General features: G+C 42.1%; 2 protein-coding genes across 17 annotated transcripts in view; one reads left to right on the top strand and one right to left on the bottom strand.

Annotated features, from left to right (window-relative positions):
- Positions 1-27,571, bottom strand: part of lrrc7 (leucine rich repeat containing 7) — a 149,192-nt gene that overhangs the window by 20,800 nt on the left and 100,821 nt on the right. For 11 of the 16 annotated variants that reach the window (XM_026148023.1, XM_026148026.1, XM_026148022.1 and 8 more), the window contains 11 exons: positions 26,058-26,130; positions 25,779-25,796; positions 22,607-22,736; positions 19,482-19,597; positions 19,146-19,215; positions 17,381-17,480; positions 17,094-17,218; positions 14,116-14,367; positions 13,716-13,838; positions 12,837-12,948; positions 566-779 (listed from right to left, as the gene is read on the bottom strand). In XM_026148023.1, the coding sequence (XP_026003808.1) occupies positions 566-779; positions 12,837-12,948; positions 13,716-13,838; positions 14,116-14,367; positions 17,094-17,218; positions 17,381-17,480; positions 19,146-19,215; positions 19,482-19,597; positions 22,607-22,736; positions 25,779-25,796; positions 26,058-26,130 (1,333 nt within the window). The remainder of the gene's footprint in view (positions 1-565; positions 780-12,836; positions 12,949-13,715; positions 13,839-14,115; positions 14,368-17,093; positions 17,219-17,380; positions 17,481-19,145; positions 19,216-19,481; positions 19,598-22,606; positions 22,737-25,778; positions 25,797-26,057; positions 26,131-27,571) is intronic. The other 5 variants (XM_026148033.1, XM_026148024.1, XM_026148020.1 and 2 more) reach the window with 3 other exon arrangements.
- On the top strand, positions 6,148-8,731 carry LOC113009613 (uncharacterized protein K02A2.6-like). Its single transcript, XM_026148034.1, has one exon. It carries the CDS (start codon positions 6,148-6,150, stop codon positions 8,356-8,358), a length of 2,211 nt encoding a protein of 736 aa, XP_026003819.1. The 3' UTR covers positions 8,359-8,731.

The raw sequence follows: 27,571 nt of genomic DNA on the forward strand, positions 1-27,571 counted from the left end.
TTCTGTTTTATTCTATGTCTTGCTGTAGATAGCTGATATATCAGTGACAGATATTTTATTGTTACTGCCATCCAGTCTGAGCAATATGATTGAGACTACACTGACAGTGTCGTAAATATGACAGGCAGACTAAGATGACATGTTTTTTTTTATAGCTGTAACATTTCTGATCAGAACTCAAAACTGTCCCAAAAAGTTTTCATAACATTTTTATCCCTTTCTAACCAACATCATCAAGTGCACTGCACCCAGACTTAAAACTTCAGGAGACAGCCCAAACCTTTTTATTTGCTTTTCTAATGCACTGGGGCAAAAAAAAAAAAAAAAAAACCTCCTCTGGATAGTAACATGACTGAAGCTCAGACCAGACAGCTTTGAAGCTGAGAGAGAAAATCCTAAAGAGAAGTCTGCAGTGTTCCAGTGAGCCTCTCTGACCTTGACAGAGCAAGCAGGAAGATGGATGTGACAGATTACAGATGGAGAGAAACTGAAGTGGGGTTACAATTGAAATGTACAAGAGATGACGGACAGCGGGAGGGAGGAGTCATGAAACGGGCGTGCGCACCTGTTGGTCCAGTGCGTCTGAGGGGCCTGGTCCTTGCTGGGAGGCGGTAGGGCGGGATTGTGGGGGTGTCCGTGCGACAGCGTGTGTGAGTGCGTATTGCCGGGCGGGTTGGAGGAGCCCGAGGAGCCCTGTGAGGGAGAGTAATCGGAGTAGGTGGCCGATGAGCCGCTGTGGTTCAGACAGTGGAGTTTATCAACCTCTTCATCTGTAGACTCTGGACAGACAGAAGCAGACACACAGCACGTCCTCTTTGTGATCAACATCATTATATTTTTGGATTTTCCATTGAACTTTTGTTCTTCATGTTATTCATTTTCAACTTTTGCTTTCTATTGCATTTTGGTACCAGAAGCTTGCTTCATGTTAGTTTTCTTTCCTTAAATTTCGATTCAGTACAGCATAATCACACTATTTTTGTATTATTGTTAGTTAACTATATTAAACTTATCTTTACTATATTGCTAATTGAAAAAAATGACCAAATGAAGCTCAAAACCAGTTTTGGCAGATATACTTTAAATTGTTTTGGGAGCACTGAGGGTGAGCACTGCGGTATACCGCCAGTACATGTTTTCTGCAACTATATCTATGTCACTCCCATGCTGCACCTTTCTCTGGCCCCTTACATGTACCACCCAATTGCTACAATTACAGATCAGACTCCACTCCATCAGGTGACCGATTGAGCAGTATCTAATGTCCTCTGGGTCCGACCTATTCTGAGTTTTTGTCCCCCAATTTAATTACCTGGGAATTCAGCCAATGCACTTTAACCTCCTAGGACCTGGCATCCACATATGTGGACATCACATTTTGGGTTGTTTAGAGCAAAATACAAAATGTTGCTCTACAAGGGCCTGATTTCCACTTACGAGGACGTTATACTGCCACTGTTCTATCAAAATTTAAAATGAATATCCTCATATGTGGATCTCAGAAACAAAAATCAGGTAAAAAAAAAAAATCAGGTCATTCTTTGTTTTTATATTCATCAGGACCCAATCAGCCCAAATAGCAAAGAAACATTGAAAATGCATGGCATGAAAGAGTTCTTATCTTAAGAGATTAATAAGGACTTTGATTGTTTATTCCAACAGAATCACTGCCCCAAACACCTCCCCCCTCCCACACCACTTAAAAATAAATAAAATACCAGCAAAAAGAAAAGCAAACCCTTATAAAGAAGGAAAAATATTACTATTCCAGCCAAACAGCAAAACTTTTAAATGTGGACTATTAAACATCAGGTAACTCTCTTCTATGTCTCTGTCAGTACATGAGTTGATCAAAATATTGATGTATTTTGCTTTACAGTAACCTGGTCACAGCACGATCTTGTACTGACATGTGGTATAGACACAGTTTTTTGCCTGAGAATCCTAATAACATTTCATTTTACAATAATGGACTACAGAGCACCAGAAAAACAATTTCAAAGGACTAGACGTCTTTCTGAAAATGTTCTGATGAGATTGTAAAAAGTGCTCCCTTCATTTTTATCTTCTTCTTTGTTTTACACCATTTTGTCTTTATTTATTCATTCATTCACTTGGTTATTATTAAACTCTGGCTTTTTTCCCACTGTGTGTTCTTTGTCCTGCCTCACTCAACTCACCCCAACCGGTCGTGGCAGGTAGCTGCTTCTCCCTGAGCCTGATTCTGCTGGAGGTTTCCTTTAAAAAGGAAATTTTCCTTCCCACTGTTGCCAAGTGTTAACTTATAGGGGCTTGTCTGATTGTTGGCTTTTCTCTGTATTATTGTAGGGTCTTTACCTTACAATATAAAGCAATTGAAAAGAATTCTTCAATGTAACGTGCCAACACAACGCAGAGCAGCGTCCTAAACTTTACTCCCACAGAGGTTTATTATCTTGTTGTTAGTGTCATACATCCTCACTGCCTGGATGTATGAAACAGGAACAACACTGGGTTTAGTTCCAGCACTGTAGCCAGGCTGACAAACAGTGCTCCTTTGACTTTAACTAGTAAGGACTTCATGAATTTCTTCATAAATAAAATTTTAATCATTAGGGGAAAAAACTTCATAGCCCTCATAGCCGTCCCAAGGACAAATGATTACGTTCACTAATTTTAATAACTGTGGTGATTTATTTCTCTCTCCTATCAATCTTTCTGAAATAATAATAATGCCTTCCTTTAAATCATCATCATGTCTATTACACCCAATTCCTACAAGGCTGTTAAAATAAGACTCACCATTGATTCATTCTTACATTTCAAATACCAATCATTATATTTCTATTAACTAGCTACATACCACGGGTTTTTAAGGTATTTATAATTAAACTACGACTTAAAAACCCTTTACTTGATCCAGGTGTCTAAGCTAATTATAGGCCGATTTCTAATCTTCTTTTTTTTTTTTCAGAAAAATCTTCAAAGAGCAGTTGTAAAATGGCTGGGTCATCATTTGCAGAGGAATGATCTATTCAAGAAGTTTGAGTCAGGATGTAGAGTTCACACTAAAACAGAAACAGCACTAATGATGATTATGAATGACATTCTGCCCTCTGACAGTGGACTCATTTCTGTGTTTGTCCTGTTAGACCCCAGTGTTTACTACAGAGACTAGAATACACTGTTGGTATTAAGGAAAATACACTGTACAGGGAGTGCAGAATTATTAGGCAAATGAGTATTTTGTCCACATCATCCTCTTCATGCATGCTGTCTTACTCCAAGCTGTATAGGCTCGAAAGCCTACTACCAATTAAGCATATTAGGTGATGTGCTTCTCTGTAATGAGAAGGGGTGTGGTCTAATGACATCAACACCTATATCAGGTGTGCATAATTACCGTAATTGTCGGGCTATAAGCCGCTACTTTTTGCACAAGCTTTGAACCCTGCTGCTTTTAGTTGGGTGCGGCTTTTCTATGGATTGTCCATGATTTTTGTCATATTGTAAGACGATTTGCTTTATTTGTTCCGCTGTTGTACGGCACTACGTTGCCTGGCGGAAGGATCGGGGTTCAAGAGTGGTATGTTGGTCACATGTCCGTCCGCCAGGCAACGTAGTGCCGTACGAAGTAGCACGAAAAGCAAACTTCAAAGTAGCGCTACGCGTTCAGCAGGAGGCGTAGATGATGAGCGGCGATAAACTTGCGAAAAGCAAGTTATGCTCAACTCCACCAGTGGATTCTGACAGTGTGGAAAAGTGTGAAAACATCCACGATCACCAACGGATTTCTAAGGGCTGGACTGATGATGGAGAGGAGGACACCGCCACGGCCCTTCTGAGGGTGTTCGACTGTGACACTGACAACGAGGATTTCTTTGGTTTTGAAAGTGACAACGAAGGAAAGAAGCTGAGAGTGGATGACGAAGCCACCCTGAGCCTGTTCGTTTCCAACACTGGAGAAGAGGACTTTGGTGGTTTTAGTGGGCAGGAAGAAGAGAAAGATGGTGGTGAATGACTGACTTTTCTTCTTGTTAAAGCCGTGTCACTGCACCTGAGCCTAAAAGGTAGTCCGAATCTATTTTTCTGGTGTGCTGTAGGTTATTGTTATGTACTACATTTGTTACTCGTTTATGAAGCACAGTACATGTTATGTTGTGGCAGGGATTTGTCCACCAGGGGGCAACGGTGGTTGGGGAGCTTTCAGTCTGTGGGGGTGCATGCCCCGGTTCTCTTAATAAAGAAGCAACTGTGAGCTAAACATGGTCTCCGTGGTTCCTTGGTCTTAGGATATCACATATGGCGACGAGGGTAAAAGCCAGGTTTTGCTGTGAAGTTACACCGTGCTAAGTGACTTATGAACTGAGGTTGGCAAGTGGTACAGCGCTAGTATCTGTGGGAAGTGGAGCGTAACCCTCGGTGTGGAATAATGGCTACCACTTTGGGCTCGGTGGCACCGTTCGACAGCGAGCTGCAATCCTGGGAGGAATATTGTGAGATTTTGGATTACTTCTTTGTGGCGAATGATATTAAGGAGGAGGAGAAGAAGCGAGCGGTACTGTTGAGTTGCGTGGGCGCACAGACCTATGCCCTGATTAGGAACCTACTCAGTCCGGTGTACTCAGTCAAGCCAGGGGATCGTTCTTATGCTGAGTTGGTGGGATTGTTGAACAATCATTTTCACCCTAAGCCGAGTGAAATTGTGCAGCGGTGGAAGTTTAACACACGGAATAGAAGGCCGGAGGAAAGTGTGGGCGATTATGTAGCGGAGCTGAGGAAGCTCGCACAGGACTGTAACTTTGGAGACTCCCTGACGGTGATGCTGCGGGATCGTTTAGTATGTGGAATAAGCGACGACAGAATACAGCGCAGATTGTTAGCAGAGGATTCGCTAACATTTGAAAAGGCGCTGAAGTTTGTTCAAGCAATGGAGGCTGCTAACAGAGACATTGTGGATTTGAAGAGCATGACAGAACAGTCGCGATTCACTAAAGGATTAGGAGCCGTGAACAAGATGGAGGACGGCGGCTCGACGTCACAACAGGTTGTCAGGAAGTGCTACAGATGTGGAGGGCTAAATCATGTGGCCAAGGACTGCAGGTTTGTTTCAGAAAAATGCCACAACTGTGGAAAGGTGGGACACATAAAAAGGGTTTGCCGAATGAAAATGGAACAAAAAGGAGGGCGTGGCAGACAAGGTAAACAAGCCCATTTCTTGGAAGAGGAGAATGTGGAGAGTGAGGAAGAAGGAGCTGAAATGCACCACATAAAGGCAAGTATGTATAATGTGCATGAGAAGATTAGCATCCCAAGGGAAGAACCCATCAGACAGAAGCTAAAAGTAAAGACATTTGAAGTAGACACAGGCTGTGGTTACACTATCATGTCGAAGGAGTCATTTAAAAAACTTTTTGAGGGCAGTAAGGCGCCCAAAGTAAGCAAGTGTGGAATCAAACTGAGAACGTATGGAGGCCACAAGGTACCCGTGTGGGGAGCAGCCCAAGTGCAGGTGGAATTCAGAGACAGTAAGAAAACACTGGATGTGGTGGTGGTTGAAGGGGCTGGAACTAGTTTGATGGGTCGGGGATGGATTAAGGCCCTCCAATTAGACTGGCAACCTGTACATAAGATAGAAGGCGGAGATGATGCCTTACAGCGGACACTGGCCAGACATGAAACAGTGTTTAAGGATGAGTTGGGAACGCTGAAGGGGTTTGCAGCAAAGATACATGTAGCCAGTGATGCCAAACCATGCTTCTATAAGCCCCGATCAGTTCCGTTTGCTATGAAAAAGAAAGTGGAGCAGGAACTGGAGAGACTGTTGGAGGAGAAAATCATCCAACCAGTGAAATTCTCAGAGTGGGCCGCACCCATTGTACCCATACTAAAGCCAGACTCCAGCGCCAGAATTTGTGGTGACTACAAACTGACTGTTAACAAGGTGTCGCCTGTAGAACAATACCCCATTCCACGAATGGAGGACATGATAGCGGGGCTGGCGGGAGGAGAAAAATACACCAAGTTAGATATGAGTCACGCATACAACAGGTTGTACTTGATGAGGAATCTAGAAAGTATGTCACAGTGAACACACACAAGGGTTTGTTTACATACACCAGGTTGCCATTTGGTGTGAGTTCAAGTCCTGCCATTTTTCAGCGCACCATGGAGAGTGTGTTGCAAGGTCTGACTAATGTCGCAGTGTATCTGGATGACATCATCCTGACGGGAAAGAATGACAAAGAACATCTTCAAACACTGGCTGGAGTGCTGCAGCGCTTGGAGGAGGCGGGCCTGCGCTTAAAAAGGAGCAAATGTCAATTCATGGAGAAGGAAGTGACATTTTTAGGACATCGGGTGGATAAGACCGGTTTACATCCAGTGCCGGCAAAAGTGAAAGCAGTGCAGGAGGCGCCACCCCCAAAATCAGTGACAGAGCTCAAAGCTTATTTGGGGTTGTTGAACTTCTATAATAAGTTCTTGCCAAACTTGTCCACACTGTTGGCCCCACTGCACAAGCTTCTGAGAAAGGGGGAACCATGGTGTTGGGGACCAGCACAGGATAAGGTTTTCGGCAAATCAAAGGAACTGTTGCAGTCAAGCAGTGTATTGGTACACTATGATGAGCAAAAGGATTTAATTCTTTCTTGCGATGCGTCCCCCTATGGAGTGGGAGCAGTACTAGCTCACCGCATGCCAGATGGTCAGGAAAAACCCATTGGGTTTGCATCACGTACCCTGAATGCAGCAGAAAAGAACTACTCACAGCTGGATAAAGAAGGATTGGCTGTGATATTTGGTGTACAGTATTTTCATAAGTACCTGTACGGCAGGAAGTTCATGATTATCACGGATCATAAGCCATTGATAAGTTTGTTCCATGAGTTGAAGGCCGTCCCTCAGATGGCGTCACAGAGGATCATGCGATGGGCAGTGTTATTAAGAGCCTATGAGTATGTCATTAAATACAGAGAAGGCAAAAATAACAGTAATGCTGATGGTCTGAGTCGTCTCCCTCTTCCAGAGAACCTCCCTAAAGAGGTGGCAGCTGAGGACCAAGTGTTGATGGTAGATCAGGACCAGGAGGGCGTGATGACATCTGAGCAGCTGCAAAGATGGACAACCAAAGATCCCATACTCTCCAGAGTGCGTGAGTATGCTATGAGAGGATGGCCCACTACGCAGCATCCTAATTTTCAGCCCTACAGACAGAGACAACAGGAGCTGAGTGTGCAGGATGGGTGTGTGCTGTGGGGGGCGAGGGTGGTGATACCAGAACGAGGTCGACGCCGCCTTTTGGAACAGCTACATCAGTCACACCCAGGAATGAGCCGCATGAAGGGCCTGGCCAGAAGCTACATGTGGTGGCCGCATATGGAGAATGACATTGAAGACAAGGTGAGGTCCTGCAGTACATGTCAAGAACATAGACACAGGCCACAAGAGGCACCGCTACACCCCTGGGAGTGGCCAGAAAAGCCCTGGAGAAGGATACATATCGATTATGCTGGCCCGTTTTTGGGTAAAATGTTCTTAGTAATAGTGGACGCCCACTCCAAATGGTTAGATGTGTATCCAGTTCCATCCGCTACAGCAGCTGCAACCATAGACTGCCTGAGAAATTGTTTCAGCACGCACGGCCTTCCTGAGATGGTGGTCTCAGATAATGCCCAGTGTTTTGTAAGTGCACAAACTAAAGAGTTCATGGCAAAGAACGGAATCACTCACGTCACCTCCGCTCCATATCACCCCGCCTCCAATGGGTTAGCAGAAAGAGCAGTGCAAACGTTCAAAGAACTCATGAAAAAGAGTACTGGAGACACACTGGCAACCAAGTTAAACAGGGCTCTGTTTAGTTACAGAATCACACCACAGTCCACAACAGGGAAGTCTCCCGCTGAGTTGATGATCGGCCGGAAGTTGAGGTGTACTCTTGATCTCATACACCCTGACTTGAAACAAAAAGTGACAGCAAAACAAGATAGCCAAAGACTGTATCATGATAGACATGCCAAGGAGCGCATGTTTGTTATTGGAGACACAGTATATACCAGAAACTATGGCAGAGGACCCAAATGGATACCAGGACTTATACAGGAGATGACGGGGCCTGTTTCCTACTTGGTGATGCTGGGCAATGGGACAGTGGTGAGGCGTCACGTCGATCAGCTGTTTGCCCGCCTGGAGCCGTGCCTGGCAGCAGGAATGCCTGAAGGCCACCCAGACGAGGATGAGAGACACATAGAGGTGCAAGTTACACCAGTGGTGAAGCCACATATGGAGAGTAGTGATTCGCTGGAATCACCTGCCACTGGGTTACGGCGATCGCAAAGGACCAAGAGAAAGCCGGAGCACCTGAGAGACTTTGTGCCGTGATTACGGTGAACTGTTATAGGTTAACCTAAGACTGTTGGACTAAAGGTTCACTATTCCGGAGTGAAATTTCAATAAAGGTTGGGGACGGGGTTGTTGCATTTTTTTTTTATAAAGGTGAAGTTTTTGGTTATGGGTATTTTCTGTAGTGATTAAAACTACAGAGTAGTTCCACTTTAAGGGGGGAGGAATGTTATGTTGTGGCAGGGATTTGTCCACCAGGGGGCAACGGTGGTTGGGGAGCTTTCAGTCTGTGGGGGTGCATGCCCCAGTTCTCTTAATAAAGAAGCAACTGTGAGCTAAACATGGTCTCCGTGGTTCCTTGGTCTTAGGATATCACAGTACATGTTTCGTACTTGTAATTACCGCTACTTGTACATATACCTAAAAAGTTATGCAAATATAAGATAAGATAAGATAACCTTTATTAGTCCCACACGTGGGAAATTTGTTTTGTCACAGCAGGAAGTGGACAGTGCAAAGGTTATGAGGCAAAAATTAGAATACAATAAGAATAAATACAGTACACAACTGTACAGAATAGAATAAAATAAAATACTATATACAGTAGAATAAAATAAAATAAATATACAATAAGATAAAAATAGAATACAAATACAAATACTATATACAACTGAGTAAAAATACAACGATGACAGAAAGGATTATTGCACTTAGTATTATTGCACATGTGTGGATGTGTGTGCTTGATCAGTTAAAGTCTTTATTATGGAGTCTGACAGCAGTGGGGAGGAAAGACCTGCGAAATCTCTCCGTCCCACACCGTGGGTGCCGCAGTCTCCCACTGAAGGAGCTGCTCAGTGCTGTCACAGTCTGCTGCATGGGGTGGGAGATGTTGTCCATCAGGGATGACAGCTTAGCCGCCGTTCTCCTGTCACTCACCACCTCCACTGGGTCCAGAGGGCATTCTAGAAAAGAGCTGGCCCTTCGGATCACCCTGTTCAGTCTCTTCCTGTCCCCAGCAGAGATGCTGCCGCCCCAGCAGACCACGCCATAAAAGATAGCAGAAGCCACAACAGAGTCATAGAATTTCTTCAGGAGTGGGCCCTCCACTCCAAACGACCTGAGTCTCCGCAGCAGGTACAACCTGCTCTGCCCTTTCCTGTAGAGGGCGTCTGAGTTATGAGTCCAGTCCAGTCTATTGTTCAGATGAACACCAAGGTACCTGTAGCTGTCCACAGCCTCAATGTCCATACCTTGGATGTTCAGTGGTTGCAGTGGAGAATGCTTGTGCCTGCGGAAGTCTACCACCAGTTCCTTGGTTTTACTGGCGTTGATCTGGAGGTAGTTCAGCTGGCACCAGTCCACAAAGTCTTGGGTCAGACCTCTGTACTCCTTGTCGTCCCCATCAGTGATGAGGCCGACTATTGCAGAGTCATCAGAGAACTTCTGCAGGAAGCACTGGGTGGAATTGTGGGAGAAGTCTGCAGTGTAGATGGTGAAGAGGAACGGAGCCAGAACCGTTCCCTGTGGGGCCCCCGTATGTACCCCTAACTTGTTTTTCAAAATATTAATAAAAGTGATGCATCTCCAAACAGCCATCTCTTTCCTGACAATTCGCTTTGTGCATATTCTCTTACATATGATAAGTCACCATTGAAACACCTGCGGCTTTTAGTCAGGTGCGGCTAATGTATGTACAAAACAGGATTTTCCCCTGATTTTAGCTTGTGCGGCTAATATTCAGGTGCGCTTTGTAGTCCGGGAAATACGGTATTAGGCAACGTCCTTTCCTTTGGCAAAATGGGTCAAAAGAAGGACTTGACAGGCTCAGAAAAGTCAAAAATAGTGAGATATCTTGCAGAGGGATGCAGCAGTCTCAAAATTGCAAAGCTTCTGAAGCGTGATCATCGAACAATCAAGCGTTTCATTCAAAATAGTCAACAGGGTCGCAAGAAGCGTGTGGAAAAACCAAGGCACAAAATAACTGCCTATGAACTGAGAAAAGTCAAGCGTGCAGCTGCCAAGATGCCACTTGCCACCAGTTTGGCCATATTTCAGAGCTGCAACATCACTGGAGTGCCCAAAAGCACAAGGTGTGCAATACTCAGAGACATGGCCAAGGTAAGAAAGGCTGAAAGACGACCACCACTGAACAAGACACACAAGCTGAAATGTCAAGACTGGGCCAAGAAATATCTCAAGACTAGTTTGTCTATGGTTTTATGGACTGATGAAATGAGAGTGAGTCTTGATGGGCCCGTGGCTGGATTGGTAAAGGCAGAGAGCTCCAGTCCGACTCAGACGCCAGCAAGGTGGAGGTGGAGTACTGGTTTGGGCTGGTATCATCAAAGATGAGCTTGTGGGGCCTTTTTGGGTTGAGGATGGAGTCAAGCTCAACTCCCAGTCCTACTGCCAGTTTCTGGAAGACACCTTCTTCAAGCAGTGGTACAGGAAGAAGTCTGCATCCTTCAAGAAAAACATGATTTTCATGCAGGACAATGCTCCATCACACGCGTCCAAGTACTCCACAGCGTGGCTGGCAAGAAAGGGTATAAAAGAAGAAAAACTAATGACATGGCCTCCTTGTTCACCTGATCTGAACCCCATTGAGAACCTGTGGTCCATCATCAAATGTGAGATTTACAAGGAGGGAAAACAGTACACCTTCTGAACAGTGTCTGGGAGGCTGTGGTTGCTGCTGCACGCAATGTTGATGGTGAACAGATCAAAACACTGACAGAATCCATGGATGGCAGGCTTTTGAGTGTCCTTGCAAAGAAAGGTGGCTATATTGGTCGCTGATTTGTTTTTGTTTTGTTTTTGAATGTCAGAAATGTATATTTGTGAATGTGGAGATGTTATATTGGTTTCACTGGTAAAAATAAATAATTGAAATGGGTATATATTTGTTTTTTGTTAAGTTGCCTAATAATTATGCACAGTAATAGTCACCTGCACACACAGATATCCCCCTAAAATAGCTAAAACTAAAAACTACTTCCAAAAACATTCAGCTTTGATATTAATGAGTTTTTTGGGTTCATTGGGAACATGGTTGTTGTTCAATAATAACATTATTCCTCAAAAATACAACTTGCCTAATAATTCTGCACTCCCTGTAGTGGTTTCTAAAAGCTCTCATTCTCAAAAAGTAGCGTTATCTGGAAGACGCAAATGGAAATACAGCAAAAATGTTGAACATCATTCATTTCACACAGACGAATACATGTTAAGGATGAGAGGGAAAGAGCTAGCTTGTTTAAAAATGTGCTCTGAGGTAAGGATTAGACTCTCCTTCTGTCTTAAAATTCACAGAATTATGGGATATGCGGTCTTCTATGACCGAGACATATTTTGTATTTAAACAGAGCTAAGTAGTGCCCAATGGCCACCAACATTAAAGGAAAGCGTAAAGGCATATCCCAATAATAATGTCATTTTAATAGATATTTAATCATCTTCATTTTTGATGACTTTTGATCTCTTTAGCTGTTAGTTCTGGCATCTCAAAGTTTTCTAATATTTTTCTAATATTTGAATCAACATGCAAACGCACTTTACACTTCTCATCTGTTGCTCAGTTTCAAAGCTCACCTGTGACCTTTTAAACCCCCAAACCTATAAAACAAATCAGAACTACAACCAAATCAAAAAGTGGATCAAAGACTTCTTTGAGTCGTTAACCAGAATTGTGTTCAGGGGCCTCTCGAACACTTGACTAGAAAGTGAAGGGATTGCATGCTTCCTTCGTGTTGTCATCAGATTCTTAACCCAGATGTCTGCAGTGTTCTCATTATGCATGTGGACACTATTTAGTCCACAGCACTGACGCAAGACGTGGCCTGGTTATAAAACACGGCTTTTTAAAATCTTTATTTAACTTGGCTGCTGTAACTGAAATCAAGAGCTGCTGTTGGAGAGCTGACCTGGCTGCAGACAGACGTGCACTGTGTAGATACCAACAATCTGAAAACTTCCTGAGTCAAACTTAGTCAAATCTTCACAAAACAAACCAGAAGAAGCTTTTTATTTACTTCGTAAGAGCCTCCACTAAGAACTGATACTCCACTGAGGCAGACAAGCTGTTTGAGCTTTAATCATTTTGCAATAAGCTTTCTTAAGGAGGAGTGGATCATATGATGAAGCTCCGTATTAGTGAAAGCTGTCGATTGTTGCGGAGAGCTGATAATAAACTGTTTCTTTTGGAAAATGCGATTAGACACTCAGTTATTCAGAGTGGAGACAGATTTTTGATAAGGCAGTAAAAAGTGAGCTTTGTTTCTTCTCTGATGAAACCGAAGCCATCAGGGCAAATGATGTAAAAATGGCCAAACATTCACTTTAGAGGTTCGCTATGCACACTCCTCGTCACGCTCCCTCTGCCCTCATCTTACAACATGCCCCAAAGCTCTTTATAAGACCCACATTAAATAACTGCGCAGCCTTGTTGTCGACATGTATGTACATCACTCCGACATGTTCCCTTAAAGCTGTACGTTTATGCAATAATACAGTACCTTTCTTATCCTTCCCCAGCAACACCACCTTTGGTTTGTACATTGGTGGCTCCACCAGGGTGGGCCTCATGTCAGAGATCCGGATGTCGTTCGGAGAGCCGCCCATTGAATCCTGAGGAAGAAGGGGGAAAAAAGCATCAGGCATATACAGTAGAGAAGAAAAGGCAGCTTCTGTGATTTAAAAAATGATTACGAATCTCATGTAGACAATTCGTTTTGCTTGACTGGCATCAAACATACATACATTTGTTAAATAAATACAAACTTTGGTAAGTATTTCAGCAGGTTCTGGAGTTCCCGATCCCCAGTAGGATCATGGAGTGTGCTTTTAACCCTCTGGGGTTTTGATTTCACTGATGCCTCAGATTCTCTTATGTAAGGCCACGTGGAGTCATTATTGTAAGAAACAACCAAGTTCAGTACAGTCTGCACTATTTGAATACAGTTCTGAAAAATAAGATATTATCACCTTGTTAGAGAAAGTAAAAACTGAACTTAAGCACTGATTACGATGTATATACACATATTCCGACAAAGTTTGATGGTTTAGCTCTAAATGCAAACATGACTTTTGTTTGTCTGCAAATCCTCACTGGGGTCCTCACAAAACCCTCACAACACTAAAGGTCAGAGCGTGAGTGAGAGTTAGAGTGACTTCAAAAGATATCATAACTTTCTTACATCTTGAACTTACAGACATATGAGTGATGAAATCTGTGCAGTGTCACACAGCTAGCACTGAATTTTGGATGTGTTCAGTGGTATCTTCTGGATATAAAAGCTATAAAAAGTCCACAAACCAAGTAAAAATACCTAATTAATTTTCTTTACAGTTCTTTTTGGATTGTGTGTGTTTCTGTGAGAGAGTGAGAGACAAACCTCAGAGCTCTCTGTCAAGTCCTCTTTGTCGTTCCTCTTAGGAATATCGATGCCAGAGTTGTGCATTGGTCCCTGATCCATTAGCTGAGTCTGAGAGAAGTCCTGCATCTCTCTGTCTGTCACCTGAAAAACAACTCCATTTTTTGAGTTGTGCACTGATTTGCTTCAAACGGACAAACACAAACATAAGAAAAGCTTTTGTTGTTCTCAGCTGTCTTCTGTTTTAGTGATCAGAGACTTGGATGAACTTACTTCAGGTAAGCTCTTGCCATGTGAGAGCCGTTATCAGATTATCACACACAAGCATGATGTCTGTGTCCTGCGACATTATTGCTAATAAATACATTTGGGACTAAGTGCTTGTTGACCTCCTGTATGTGTCTGTATGTGTAATCTGTACCTCTTTAGGAGGCAGGGGCCACGGTGGTTCATATGGCTCTTTGCTGAGGTGTGTATGTTCCATGTTGGTTCCTGCCGAGGTGGCGGTGCCTGTGCTCAGCTGGTGCTGGTGCTGGTGCCCGTGTCCGGCGTGTACGGCGTGACCGGCGTGTCCGGCATGTACGCTTTTGCCCACAAGACTTTGCACTGACTTAACCATGTTCTTCAGGTCCTCAGGGTAGGGTGTTGGATAGCGTTTTAGGTTTATCTCCACCTACATGACATTTAGGACTATATTTAATAAACAGGGCGTGAAGTAGCAAATTTAAATCTGCCAAGATCAGCATAAAGGCGTTGGTCACAAACAAGTAAACCTGATAAGGGAGCAAGAATAAGCACGACTTATTATCTGAAATCTTGCAAACATAATTCAGCATACAAGTGCACAGTTTTCTGCATGTGTTTCTGTCAGGAAACAGCATTGCAACTTAAATCAAGGAGAGGCAACTGGAGGACAATTGCTTCCAATACTGGGGGGAAATCTACAGTCTGACGAAGCAGCTGATCTCTGAATGAATCCTAGTAGCATTTAAACCTGAAATCTGTAACAGCTGACCTGTCACATGTGTAAAAGAACACATAACATCATTTACCTGACCAATGTCTTGTTAAATGCATCATTTTTTATGTGCACTGTGTGATACTGCAGGGATTCATTTATGACATCTGCGTGGTGATAACGTTTTAATTTTAGGGGTAAATTGAATTCTAAGGTGCAAAGTATGCGGATGACCAGAAGCAGTTTTTCTATATCCACATGTGGTGTATAATTATGGAACTGTGTCCAAACATAACAGAGATTATTTTCTTAAGATTTAAAGGGGTGCTAATCCCAGAGTGTCTGACTCAATGTAAAGCATGAACTATATATGTGGAGTATATATAGTTTTATTTATGTATATTGTGTGTGTAGAGTTGTATATAAAATGTCTGATTATATTTTATATCGAGGAACGCTCATTGTAAATTAAATAGCATTGGGGGGATTATACAGTGGCTTGCAAAAGTATTCGGCCCCCTTGAACTTTTACACATTTTGTCACATTACAGCCACAAACATGAATCAGTTTCATTGGAATTCCACATGAAAGACCAACACGAAGTGGTGTACACGTGAGAAGTGGAACGAAAATCATACATGATTCCAAACATTTTTTACAAATAAATAACTGCAAAGTGGTGTGTGTGTAATTATTCAGACCCCTTTGGTCTGAGTGCAGTCAGTTGCCCATAGACGTTGCCTGATGAGTGCTAATGACTAAATAGCGTGCACCTGTGTGTAATCTAATCTCAGTACAAATACAGCTGCTCTGTGACGGCCTCAGAGGTTGTCTAAGAGAATATTGGGAGCAACAACACCTTGAAGTCCAAAGAACACACCAGACAGGTCAGGGATAAAGTTATTGAGAAATTTAAAGCAGGCTTGGGCTACAAAAAGATTTCTCAAGCCTTGAACATCCCACGGAGCACTGTTCAAGCGATCATCCAGAAATGGAAGGAGTACGGCACAACTGTAAACCTACCAAGACAAGGCCGTCCACCTAAGCTCACAGGCCGAACAAGGAGAGCACTGATCAGAAATGCAGCCAAGAGGCCCATGGTGACTCTGGACGAGCTGCAGAGATCTACAGCTCAGGTGGGGGAATCTGTCCATAGGACAACTATTAGTCGTGCACTGCACAAAGTGGTAAATGGACTGATTCTTATATAGCGCTAAAGCGCTCTATACAACATGCCACATTCACTCAATCACACCCATTCTCACAAGCACTTTACCTATACGTAGTGCTATCTAACTACGTTCACACACATTCATACTCCGATGGATGCATCGGAGAGCAACTTGGGGTTAGTATCTTGCCCAAGGATACTTGACATGCAGACTGGAGGTGCCAAGGATCGAACCACCAACCTTCCGATCAGTAGGTGACCTGCTCTACCTCCTGAGCTACAGCCACCCAAAGTTGGCCTTTATGGAAGAGTGGCATGAAGAAAGCCATTGTTAACAGAAAACCAGAAGAAGTCCCGTTTGCAGTTTGCCACAAGCCATGTGGGGGACACAGCAAACATGTGGAAGAAAACTAACACTGCACATCACTCTGAACGCACCATCCCCACTGTCAAATATGGTGGTGGCAGCATCATGCTCTGGGGGTGCTTCTCTTCAGCAGGGACAGGGAAGCTGGTCAGACTTGATGGGAAGATGGATTGAGCCAAATACAGGGCAATCTTGGAAGAAAACCTCTTGGAGTCTGCAAAAGACTTGAGACTGGGGCGGAGGTTCACCTTCCAGCAGGACAACGAATCTGTGGCAAGATCTGAAAACTGCTGTTCACAGACACTGTCCATCTAATCTGACTGAGCTGGAGCTGTTTGCAAAGAAGAATGGGCAAGAATTTCAGTCTCTAGATGTGCAAAGCTGGTAGAGACATACCCTAAAAGACTGGCAGCTGTCATTGCAGCAAAAGGTGGTTCTACAAAGTATTGACTCAGAGGGCTGAATAATTACGCACACCCCACTTTGCAGTTATTTATTTGTAAAAAATGTTTGGAATCATGTATGATTTTCGTTCCACTTCTCACGTGTGCACCACTTCGTGTTGGTCTTTCACGTGGAATTCCAATAAAATTGATTCATGTTTGTGGCTGTAATGTGACAAAATGTGGAAAAGTTCAAGGGGGCCAAATACTTTTGCAAGCCACTGTATGTACTTTCTTTTCTGTTTTCTATGTTTATAGTTGTTACTTTAATATTAATATTTGTATATTCAAAATAAATCAGTCACTCAATCAGTCAACTAATGCTTTACTTGTAAAATGTCATATTAATCTTAATATTGGAGGTGCTCCAATAGCAAAAACAAAGATAAACAGACACCCTACTCATCTCATACGACCCCCCCTCCCCCCACCTCCCACCCCAAAACAGATATAGCTGACCTTGACCTTCCCAGAGTTGTCTTCCTCTTCTTTCTTGTCCTCAAAATCGAAGGCCACAGTCATCCTCTGTTGTCTCTGCTCCTCCCACAGCGTAGGATTAAAGCTGTCGCTGTCCGACTGATAATCTGCACACACACCATAAATTAACAGCCGAGGGTTTAAAATTATAGTCAGGTAATCTTTACCTGGGTTACGCGCGCGCGCGCACACACACACACACACACACACACACACACACACACACACACACACACACACACACACACACACAAAAAAGGAGTTCGTACCCTCATCATGTCGCGGCTGCTGGGGAAACATGTAGTTGGTCAAAACCTTCTGTTTGGTTTCTGGGTGGGCTTCTGTCTGCAGTGGGATCAGAGCCTTGGACTGCAAACACACACACACACACACACACACACACACACACACACACAGTCACAGTATTGTTGTAGGAACTTTTACTGATGACATCTATTCCATTATGTCTAATTTTAACCTGCACCTACCCCTTTTCCTAAAAACAAAGATTTCTGCCTGCTGCTCATTTAAATTGCTCACACAATCAGCTGCAGCAGAGCTCGACTTCAAACGAAACCTGCCGAGTGCTAATGCAAATCACTTGGGAAGGATTTGCGAATCAATTTTCCCAACAGGGAAAATAAATGTTTCATTGCATTCAGATTACAAATATCACAACACATCCTAATTAAAACTGCACCAAGACATTATAGTTTACATTTTCTATTTTCGGATACAATGCTAGTAAACTTTTCTGTCTTCCTCGCAAACTTTAATGCGGACCGAATTCCCATGACGTCAGAGTCGCCACTTGTAATGCATCAAACAGCATGAGCGAATATGAGTTTCATTACTGAGGCAGAATATGCCGACATAAGTGGTGATATTAAATGTAAATGTGTGAACGCTCTGCCATTAAACAAATTGCATTTGAATTTTAAATTTGCTTTCCTCTTCAGCAGGTAAATAACGCTCCGAGCTTCTTGGGACTCATGATTTCGTTTAATGGCTTTGATTGAACTTAAAAATAAAAATGCAAATGTCTCAAAGAGCTGAAGAACAGTTTGGCTGCTTTTTCTGAATGACAGCTAAAACTGCATCCTCTCTGTGGACTCTGTGCTGTATATAGCGCATTCATCGCAGAGAGAATCAAATTCAGAGGGCCCATAAAATGATTCATTGCTATGTAGCATCTGTCTTATCACTGAGAAGGTTAACATGCAGCAAACTCTCACTGAAAGCACAAAATCAAGTAATTATCAGTTCATTGTAGTGTCTTTAAAAAACAAAACAAAGGAGAGAATAGTGAGAAAATGAACAGGAGCTGACATAAAATATTTAGCATGTGTATTTTTCATCATTATCACCCTGTTGTGAATAAATCTCCCTATTTTATTGATTTATCTTTGCCACACCGTTTTGATAAAAAGCCATTAGAAATGAAACGTGACACTAATTGATAATTAACAATAAAAACCTTCCAGTGACAGGCAAGTAAAAAGGACCTGTTAGTGACTCATCTCCATATTTATACTCTCGAGCTCTGCCAGAGTTACTTTGCATCATCAAAGTGAAGAGTAATCCTTATTTGAACCTCGGTGCAGGCCCTTTCAGCTCCTTTGCCCATTCTTTTTAAAACAACTCTCTTTACTGACTGGTTAAACTGAGCAGCAGCCGTGAACAGCAGGTGAGATGAGCCTCTGTGCTCTGAGATGACCATGTTGGGGACATGTACTGTCTGACATTACACAGAGCCACGAGTAGAAGAGGTGGCTCATGGGCGGTACTTGAACATATGTTGACCTTATGTTAAATATGGGAACTCAGATATGTGATAGAAACTAAGGAAAGGATAAAGAGGTTGAAAGTCTATCAGAGAAACACAATTTTATAAAACATGCCATATCATAGTTGTGTAGTTGTGGTAGTTAATTACAATGTCGATTTCGTTGTGTGTTTGTGCTGCACATTTGTTAGCACACATTTGTTAGCTACGTGCTCTCTTGGAGAGCGTGGGCAGAGAGAAAGAGATACCTGATTGTCAGAGAGCCACAGAGCTGCCAGGTCCTTCAGCTTAGTGAAGGTAAACGGTAGATTCTTTAACCTAATCGAGAGAGACACACAGAGAGGGGGGGAGAGAGGGAAGGTGAGAAAGAAAAAAAAACAGAGATGTTTCATCACCCACGCACTGTACAGCCCGCAGAGCATATAACCATAGCAACACACTCAGCCATTCCCATGGAAACAGTAGACCGAACCGAAACGACCATTGAAAAAGTTTGCGCTCGTGTGTGCATTGTATCTATTCACTACTGAGTCATAAAGGAGCTTGGTCTCTGCGTGTGTGTATGTGTGTGTGCGTGGGTGTACCTGTTGTCGCTGAGGTTAAGGACTCGCAGTTTGGTCATCTGTCCGATCTCATCAGGAAGAAACTCCAGTTTATTGGACCGCAGTGACATGACGGTCACGTTCTTGCAGTTACCGATCTGAAACACACAGAGACACAGACAGTCAGATTACATTAGATAAACATCGCATAGTGAGCAAGATCCACAGCATCACAATTAACCTATATTACACTGGACATCTTCAGACTGATGAGTGTTAAATTACAGATAGTATAAGACTTTTGTGCATCTTTGTAAGGTGCGTTTGATAATGTTCAACACCTTACGTTTACAAATTGTAATAATGTTGTTTTTAAAGTGACCATAATTTTTGTTTTCCATTCAAACATGTAATATATTTAATGCATCCAGATTTATCATCTTCTCTTTCAATAATGGGCTTCAGCCAACCTAAGCTAGTAATACCTAGCATCATAACTTCGAAAAAGAACATCTGCAACATGGCTGACATCTGTCATCACACTTTGAACCAGATAAAACAAACAAAAAAAACACTTTCCAAAAGGTTGACTGCTAAAATAATGATTAAGAAAAACAGAATGAAATTAGGTACAAATCATTACTAAATCATAACAGAAATTGGGACAAGGACAAGAATTTAATGCTCATTTTCAACTAAATGGGAGAAAAACATTGATAAAAAGTTGGGACATGGGAACAAAAGCATGGAAAAGTGTCACTCCTGGAGTGGATCCAAATACAGGGAGTGCAGAATTATTAGGCAAGTTGCATTTTTGAGGATTAATGTTATTATTGAACAACAACCATGTTCTCAATGAACCCAAAAAACTCATTAATGTCAAAGCTGAATGTTTTTGGAAGTAGTTTTTAGTTTGTTTTTAGTTTTAGCTATTTTAGGGGGATATCTGTGTGTGCAGGTGACTATTACTGTGCACAATTATTAGGCAACTTAACAAAAAACAAATATATACCCATTTCAATTATTTATTTTTACCAGTGAAACCAATATAACATCTCCACATTCACAAATATACATTTCTGACATTCAAAAACAAAACAAAAACAAACCAGCGACCAATATAGCCACCTTTCTTTGCAAGGACACTCAAAAGCCTGCCATCCATGGATTCTGTCAGTGTTTTGATCTGTTCACCATCAACATTGCGTGCAGCAGCAACCACAGCCTCCCAGACACTGTTCAGAGAGGTGTACTGTTTTCCCTCCTCGTAAATCTCACATTTGATGATGGACCACAGGTTCTCAATGGGGTTCAGATCAGGTGAACAAGGAGGCCATGTCATTAGTTTTTCTTCTTTTATACCCTTTCTTGCCAGCCACACTGTGGAGTACTTGGACGCGTGTGATGGAGCATTGTCCTGCATGAAAATCATGTTTTTCTTGAAGGATGCAGACTTCTTCCTGTACCACTGCTTGAAGAAGGTGTCTTCCAGAAACTGGCAGTAGGACTGGGAGTTGAGCTTGACTCCATCCTCAACCCGAAAAGGCCCCACAAGCTCATCTTTGATGATACCAGCCCAAACCAGTACTCCACCTCCACCTTGCTGGTGTCTGAGTCGGACTGGAGCTCTCTGCCCTTTACCAATCCAGCCACGGGCCCATCCATCTGGCCCATCAAGACTCACTCTCATTTCATCGATCCATAAAACCTTAGAAAAACCAGTCTTGAGATACTTCTTGGCCCAGTCTTGACGTTTCAGCTTGTGTGTCTTGTTCAGTGGTGGTCGTCTTTCAGCCTTTCTTACCTTGGCCATGTCTCTGAGTATTGCACACCTTGTGCTTTTGGGCACTCCAGTGATGTTGCAGCTCTGAAATATGGCCAAACTGGTGGCAAGTGGCATCTTGGCAGCTGCACGCTTGACTTCTCTCAGTTCATGGGCAGTTATTTTGCGCCTTGGTTTTTCCACACGCTTCTTGCGACCCTGTTGACTATTTTGAATGAAACGCTTGATTGTTCGATGATCACGCTTCAGAAGCTTTGCAATTTTGAGACTGCTGCATCCCTCTGCAAGATATCTCACTATTTTTGACTTTTCTGAGCCTGTCAAGTCCTTCTTTTGACCCATTTTGCCAAAGGAAAGGACGTTGCCTAATAATTATGCACACCTGATATAGGGTGTTGATGTCATTAGACCACACCCCTTCTCATTACAGAGATGCACATCACCTAATATGCTTAATTGGTAGTAGGCTTTCGAGCCTATACAGCTTGGAGTAAGACAACATGCATGAAGAAGATGATGTGGACAAAATACTCATTTGCCTAATAATTCTGCACTCCCTGTACAGTACAGTGAAGGCTAAGTAGTTTAACAAGACGTTTTAATAACTGACCACAAAAAGGAACAGCAATGATCTAAAAACCCCAAATGCAAGTGAAATCAATCAACAACAGGTGAAGACAATTACAGCAAAGCTGGCAATCTCAAAGGAAGGAAAAACAAATGGAAACTAGAATAAGAACAACAAAAAACAAACCTTCAAAGTAAAACAGGAAGTAACCAAAAGACAAAAGGCACTAACAGGAAGTTGAAACACAAGAAGGAAGAGACAGGAAACACTGAGGGAACTGAAACTACTATTATTAATTATGATCAACACATGAACCAAAACACAAGGACACAAAAACCCAGGACCATGACAAAAAGTTCTTCAATGTAAAGAAACACCAAGGGGAACGTCATTAGTGGGAGCTAATTAGGTTAATTAGGAAGATGGTTAGGAGGAAAACGAGTGGCCCAGATTGGCTTTAAGAATTATGGACAGGGAGGGGTTCAACAGCTTCATAATAACATCTTGCAAAGTAAAATTACAAAGAATTTGAGGAGATGATCATCTAACGCACATAATCTCATTAAAAGATTAAGAGAAACCAGAAAATATCACTGGGTAGAAATTGCTTCACAGGCTTACAGAGACTTCAGTAAGTCACTGCCAGCGGACACAGTTTGTTGCTGAGAAGTCTGCCATGTTAAAAAAGTAACCGTGTGCACTCGTGCACATAATACATGCTGTATCAAAAAGATTCATCTGATTTCAAAAGGCTTTTTTTTTCAAGTAATGGACATAGAAGTGCAAAGATTTCAAGATGTGTCTTCATCTCCATACCTCGCGGGGCAGCTCTGAGAGGAAGTTCTCATCGGCAGCGAAGGTTCTCAGGCTGTGCAGGTAGCCGATGGTGGGAGGCAGCGACTCCAACTCATTACAACTACAGTCCAACTCCTCCAGTAGAGACAGACTGAGTGGAAGGAACAAAGGCAGGAAGGAAGAGGCAGAGAGAGCATGACAGAGATAGAAAGGAAATCATTCTGCAGGCAACACAATCTCTTCTGTAACATTAAATTACTCAGACATGAAAGAATAAGAATTGCAGTATTCGTTATTCCTACAGCTGTCAACACATCATGTGATAAGACTGAAACAAGGAATGAATGGATGGGGGGTGGGGAGTACTGTATATGTATCCAAAGCCTGATATATATTTTTTGTTTGAGCAATAGAGTACTATTGTTGTCCAACACACACATCATTAAATGAGCCTCATCATTTAACTTGGTGACACGTCAGCCTCACACACTATCACCATAAATTAAAAGTGTATTAAAATAGTGTGTTACCTCACTTAAATGAACATTTGTACAGAAGGTATATCTCTGAGGCATTTACACACAAAATGTTTTCAAAGTTTTTTGCTTAGGTTTGTGCTGGAGTAAGCTCCACAGACATGTTTACCTAGTTTCAGACTTTTCATGGGATTTGTTGACAGCAACAAACACGACGACTGTCAGCTGCCACATCTTTAAACGTGTTATGATGAAAAGGAAAATTTGCACCAGTTAATAAGTGGCGAGTGTTGAGAGAGAGGGAAAAGATCAACACATTGAAGAATCCATCCATCAATCAATAAATGACTTAATATGAATTTGGCCTCATTTGATGGCCACCCATCTCATCCCCTTTGGGTATCTTAAAATTCTTCAACCTGGATCTCAATTTCTCCACTCCACTCAGTTATACAGCAAGATCCACAGAAGGCCCACTACAGGACACTATGACCGCCCCCTTTGACTGCCATCATTGTCCTAGCATCACGCTAACAGCAGGCTAATGCTAATGAGACAACAATTTTACATTAATGTACTGTCACTGTTAACATTGCATTAGTCTGCTATTATTATTCCCGATAGACCGGACCATCTGGGCCACCATACGGTCTGACAGGAAGGAAAAGGATAGGAGAGGAGACAAGAGGAGAAAAGAGGAAAGGACTTTCACACCCCACATTTAACTTCAAGTTTCTTTCATTTAGCGTTGCTTGTGTTCCCAATCACAAGATTATAATCCTCCTTTTCCAAGGACAAAAAAAGAAAAAAAAAACTCAGTTCCCTCTGGTTTAAATACTCAAGATGCACATTCATAGAAGCATTAGTCATGAGCAAACAAGTTAAGATACGTAGTAAATATATAAAAGGATACACTCACCAATCACTTTATTGCGTATACCTGTCCATCTGCTTGTTAACGCAAATATTGCAGTTACTATGCAAATATAATCAGTGCATTTTGGCATATAGACATAGTCAAAACGCACTGCTGCCCAAACCGAGCATCAGAATGGGGAAGAGAGGTGATTTATGGAATTTGAAAATGGCGTGGTTATTGGTGCAGGACAGAAACTTTAGAAACTGCTGATCTACAGGGGTTTTCCCAAGCAACCATCACTAGGGTTGACAAAAATCATCCAAATTCAAGGAAATATCCAGCAAGTGGCAGTTCTCTTGGTGAAAATGCCTTATTGATGTCGGTGGTCAGAGGAGAATGGCTGGGCTGCTCCGAGCTGATAGGAAGGAGTCAAATAACCACTCAGTACAACCAAGGTATGAAGGGCAGATGGGCTATAGAAGCAGAAGACAACACTGAGTTCCCCTTCTGTCCACAATTTACACGAGCTCACCATAGTTGAAGACTGGAAAAACATTGCCTGGTCTGGGGAACATTTTAATGATAATGTCAGAATAAAATTCCACTTTGTTTTGTATCAACAGTTCAGTGCTGTAGGTGTAATGATTTTTAGGATATATTCTTGACACACTTTGGTAAACATGAAGCTGTCTGTTACTAATCTCTGAGGAATGTTTCCAGCAACTTGTTGAATCTTTACCAAATGTGAAGGCAGTCAAAAGGGGACTCAACTAGCAAGGTGTACCTAATAAAGTGACCAGTGAGTGTACACTGCCATGATGGCACCTTTCTTATGTCTAATGTAGCAGAGGCTTTAAACATTTTAAGACTTTAATAAGCAAAACAATAACAGTAGTAGTACCAGCAGCAGTATTCATTCTATTTATTTATGTTCTATGTGGATTCGACACATATCCAGTAAAGTCTATATGCAGTATTTATTCTACATGGAAACTGAAACATTGGGAAGGGATCACATTCATCATTAGTAAGAAACACTTTAAAAACTAAAGGTAAGAAAAGGACCTTTTAAGGGGAATTAATGGATCTACAGCACTACTTATTGAAGCTAAAACCTGGGACCTGTCCAGGAAGACAAAATGTTTCCAGTGCGCTCAGATACAAATCTTGCAAAAGTGTAATGATAATGTTAAACATGGCATCTGCACATGTTTATGCATAAAGCCACATGGAAAAAAGTATCGATTTAACGTGTAAAAACAAACAAACAAACCAAAAAACCCAACAGAATCAAATTATTCCCATCCAAACTGATGTAGTTTAATATCACTCGAATTTTGGGCCATTTTGGACTGCATTCGTCAACAATTTACCAGCTCATAACTTCTAACTAATCTCTAAATATAGAGAGAGAGATGAAAGAAAAGCACTTTAAGTGGAATTTAAAAAAAAAAGAAAACAAAAATCTTCTGCCTAATTTAATAAATGCTCATATTTTCCCAAAACAAATAATGGAATTACTGCCACCAAATCTGGACTGTGATGGATAATAATGAGAATGTAATCACATTACTGTAATCATTTTTACATGCAATCATTTCCATCTGAACGCTGCAGATTTTTACTGGTATGCTACTTTTTCAGTGAGAGTCTTACTCAAACGTTACGTCCAAATGTCCCAACAAGAAGAAAATGCAAAGTCGTGTTTATGTTTGCATGTAATTCATGTATTAATGTGAAGATGTTTCCCACATGGACAGCATGTGGCAGCAAGCAGGAATTCTTGTATCTGTAACACAGCTGAACATTTGTCTGTCTCTGAACACACCCCCGGATCCAGGAGGCTAATGTTACTCACCCTTGCTTGGGCTTCGGACTAACGCCGCGGCAATGCAGCAAATACAACACACAGAACCCCCCCCCCAGTCATCAGCCAGCATAACAACACAGCAGCTAACAGCAATAAACAAGGAAAACAACAACCCACCAACGATACATGTCACCTTTCGAGATCATCTAAAATGACAGCAGGTTCTGCTGAAGGAGCTTTTAAAGTTTTTTGAAGAAAAAAAAGTATACACTATAAAAGTATAGATGTGTATTTGGCTTTGATGGAGTGTGTGTGCATTTTTCTTACCTCCCAATGGTGTTAGGCAGTGAGGTTAGCTGGTTGTCATCTACCTTTAGTGTTGTCAGCTTCTTTAACATTCCTGCAAACACACACACATGCAAAATTACTCTGTTCCTAGAGCAGGGGCCTCAAACCTGTGGCTCAGGTGCTGCAGTACATTCATCTCCACTTGCTCCCTGTGGCTGTTAGAAAAAGAAGATAGATGAATATGGAAATAAACAGCAGTTTAAAAAAACGTATGAGTGTCTCTGGACTGTGGGAGGATTTCAGAGTATCTGCAGAGAACCAAGACACAACCATGACATACAAACTCCACACAGAAACACCTCAACCGTTGGTGTAAAGTGACTCTTTACACCAGGGGTAGGCGACTCCAGGCCTCGAGTGCCGGTGTCCAAATGTCAAATGATTAGTTCATTACCAGGCCTCTGGAGAACTTCGAGACATGTTGAGGAGGTCATTTAGCAATTTGGATCAGTTGTGTTGGATCAAGGACACATCTAAAACCTGCAGGACACTGGCACTCGAGGCCTGGAGTTGCCACCCCTGCTTTACGTTATCTACAGACTGTGAAAAGCTGACCAAGAATCCTGGCTACACATGAAAAACAGCCAAGCAATGCCACAATCAAAAACAACTGGGGTTTAATGTTTCCAGCGTTTCTTATCGTAACTGCAAATATCTCTGAAAACAATGACCAATTTACTGAACAGTTTCTGATGCTTAGGTTGCAGGTAAACAAGGCACTATTTAGCTCCAAATTCTCTTTCAGCAAACCTCTTGGCAATGAATGGAAAAACACCCCAGTCAGCACAGTCACACACACCTAGGAATTCAAACTACAGCACAGTGATAATGTGTGGCATTTATTAGTAGTATCAATATGCTTGCAATATTGTGTTAATATAGGGATGGCAATGTCAATATTTTATTAAATAAAATAAAAATACTCTGGGAATACTATGAACAAGAGGGTTCATCGCATGCACCACCATCATGAGATTTTCCAGATTTCCCTAAATCAGCTCTACCGAACTGAAATCAGCTGATTGTAGCTCAAACGCACAGGAAGACAAAACATGTTTGTTTGAGGCTTTTTTTCTTTCTATCCGCCTGAAGCTTAGATAAGTGAAGAACCTTTGTCACGACAGTAACAATATAATCATATTTGTATTGTAATTACTGAATGTAATAAACTACAGCAATACTGAAAAATGTAATGTGATTAACACGTTACCCCCAACAGTGGCCTTACGGTAGGGTTTGGGAGGTTTTCGTGTCGGTATGCTTGACAATCTCATTTTATGGCAAAAAAATAACTAAAGTGAGATAACTTTAGTCTTGTTGACAAAGTTTAACTCTGATGACAGTTGAAACAATATGATAAATTGAGGTATGGTTTTGCAATACTTGGCATATTGTACAATGTTACTATAGTATCAAAGTATTGATATAATATATTATGGGGTGCCTAGTGATTCCCACCTCTAACAGCCAGCTACCCTCAGTGCTGCTGGTGA

The sequence above is a fragment of the Astatotilapia calliptera genome, chromosome 17 (genome assembly GCF_900246225.1).
Source record: "Astatotilapia calliptera chromosome 17, fAstCal1.2, whole genome shotgun sequence".
NCBI lineage: Eukaryota > Metazoa > Chordata > Actinopteri > Cichliformes > Cichlidae > Astatotilapia > Astatotilapia calliptera.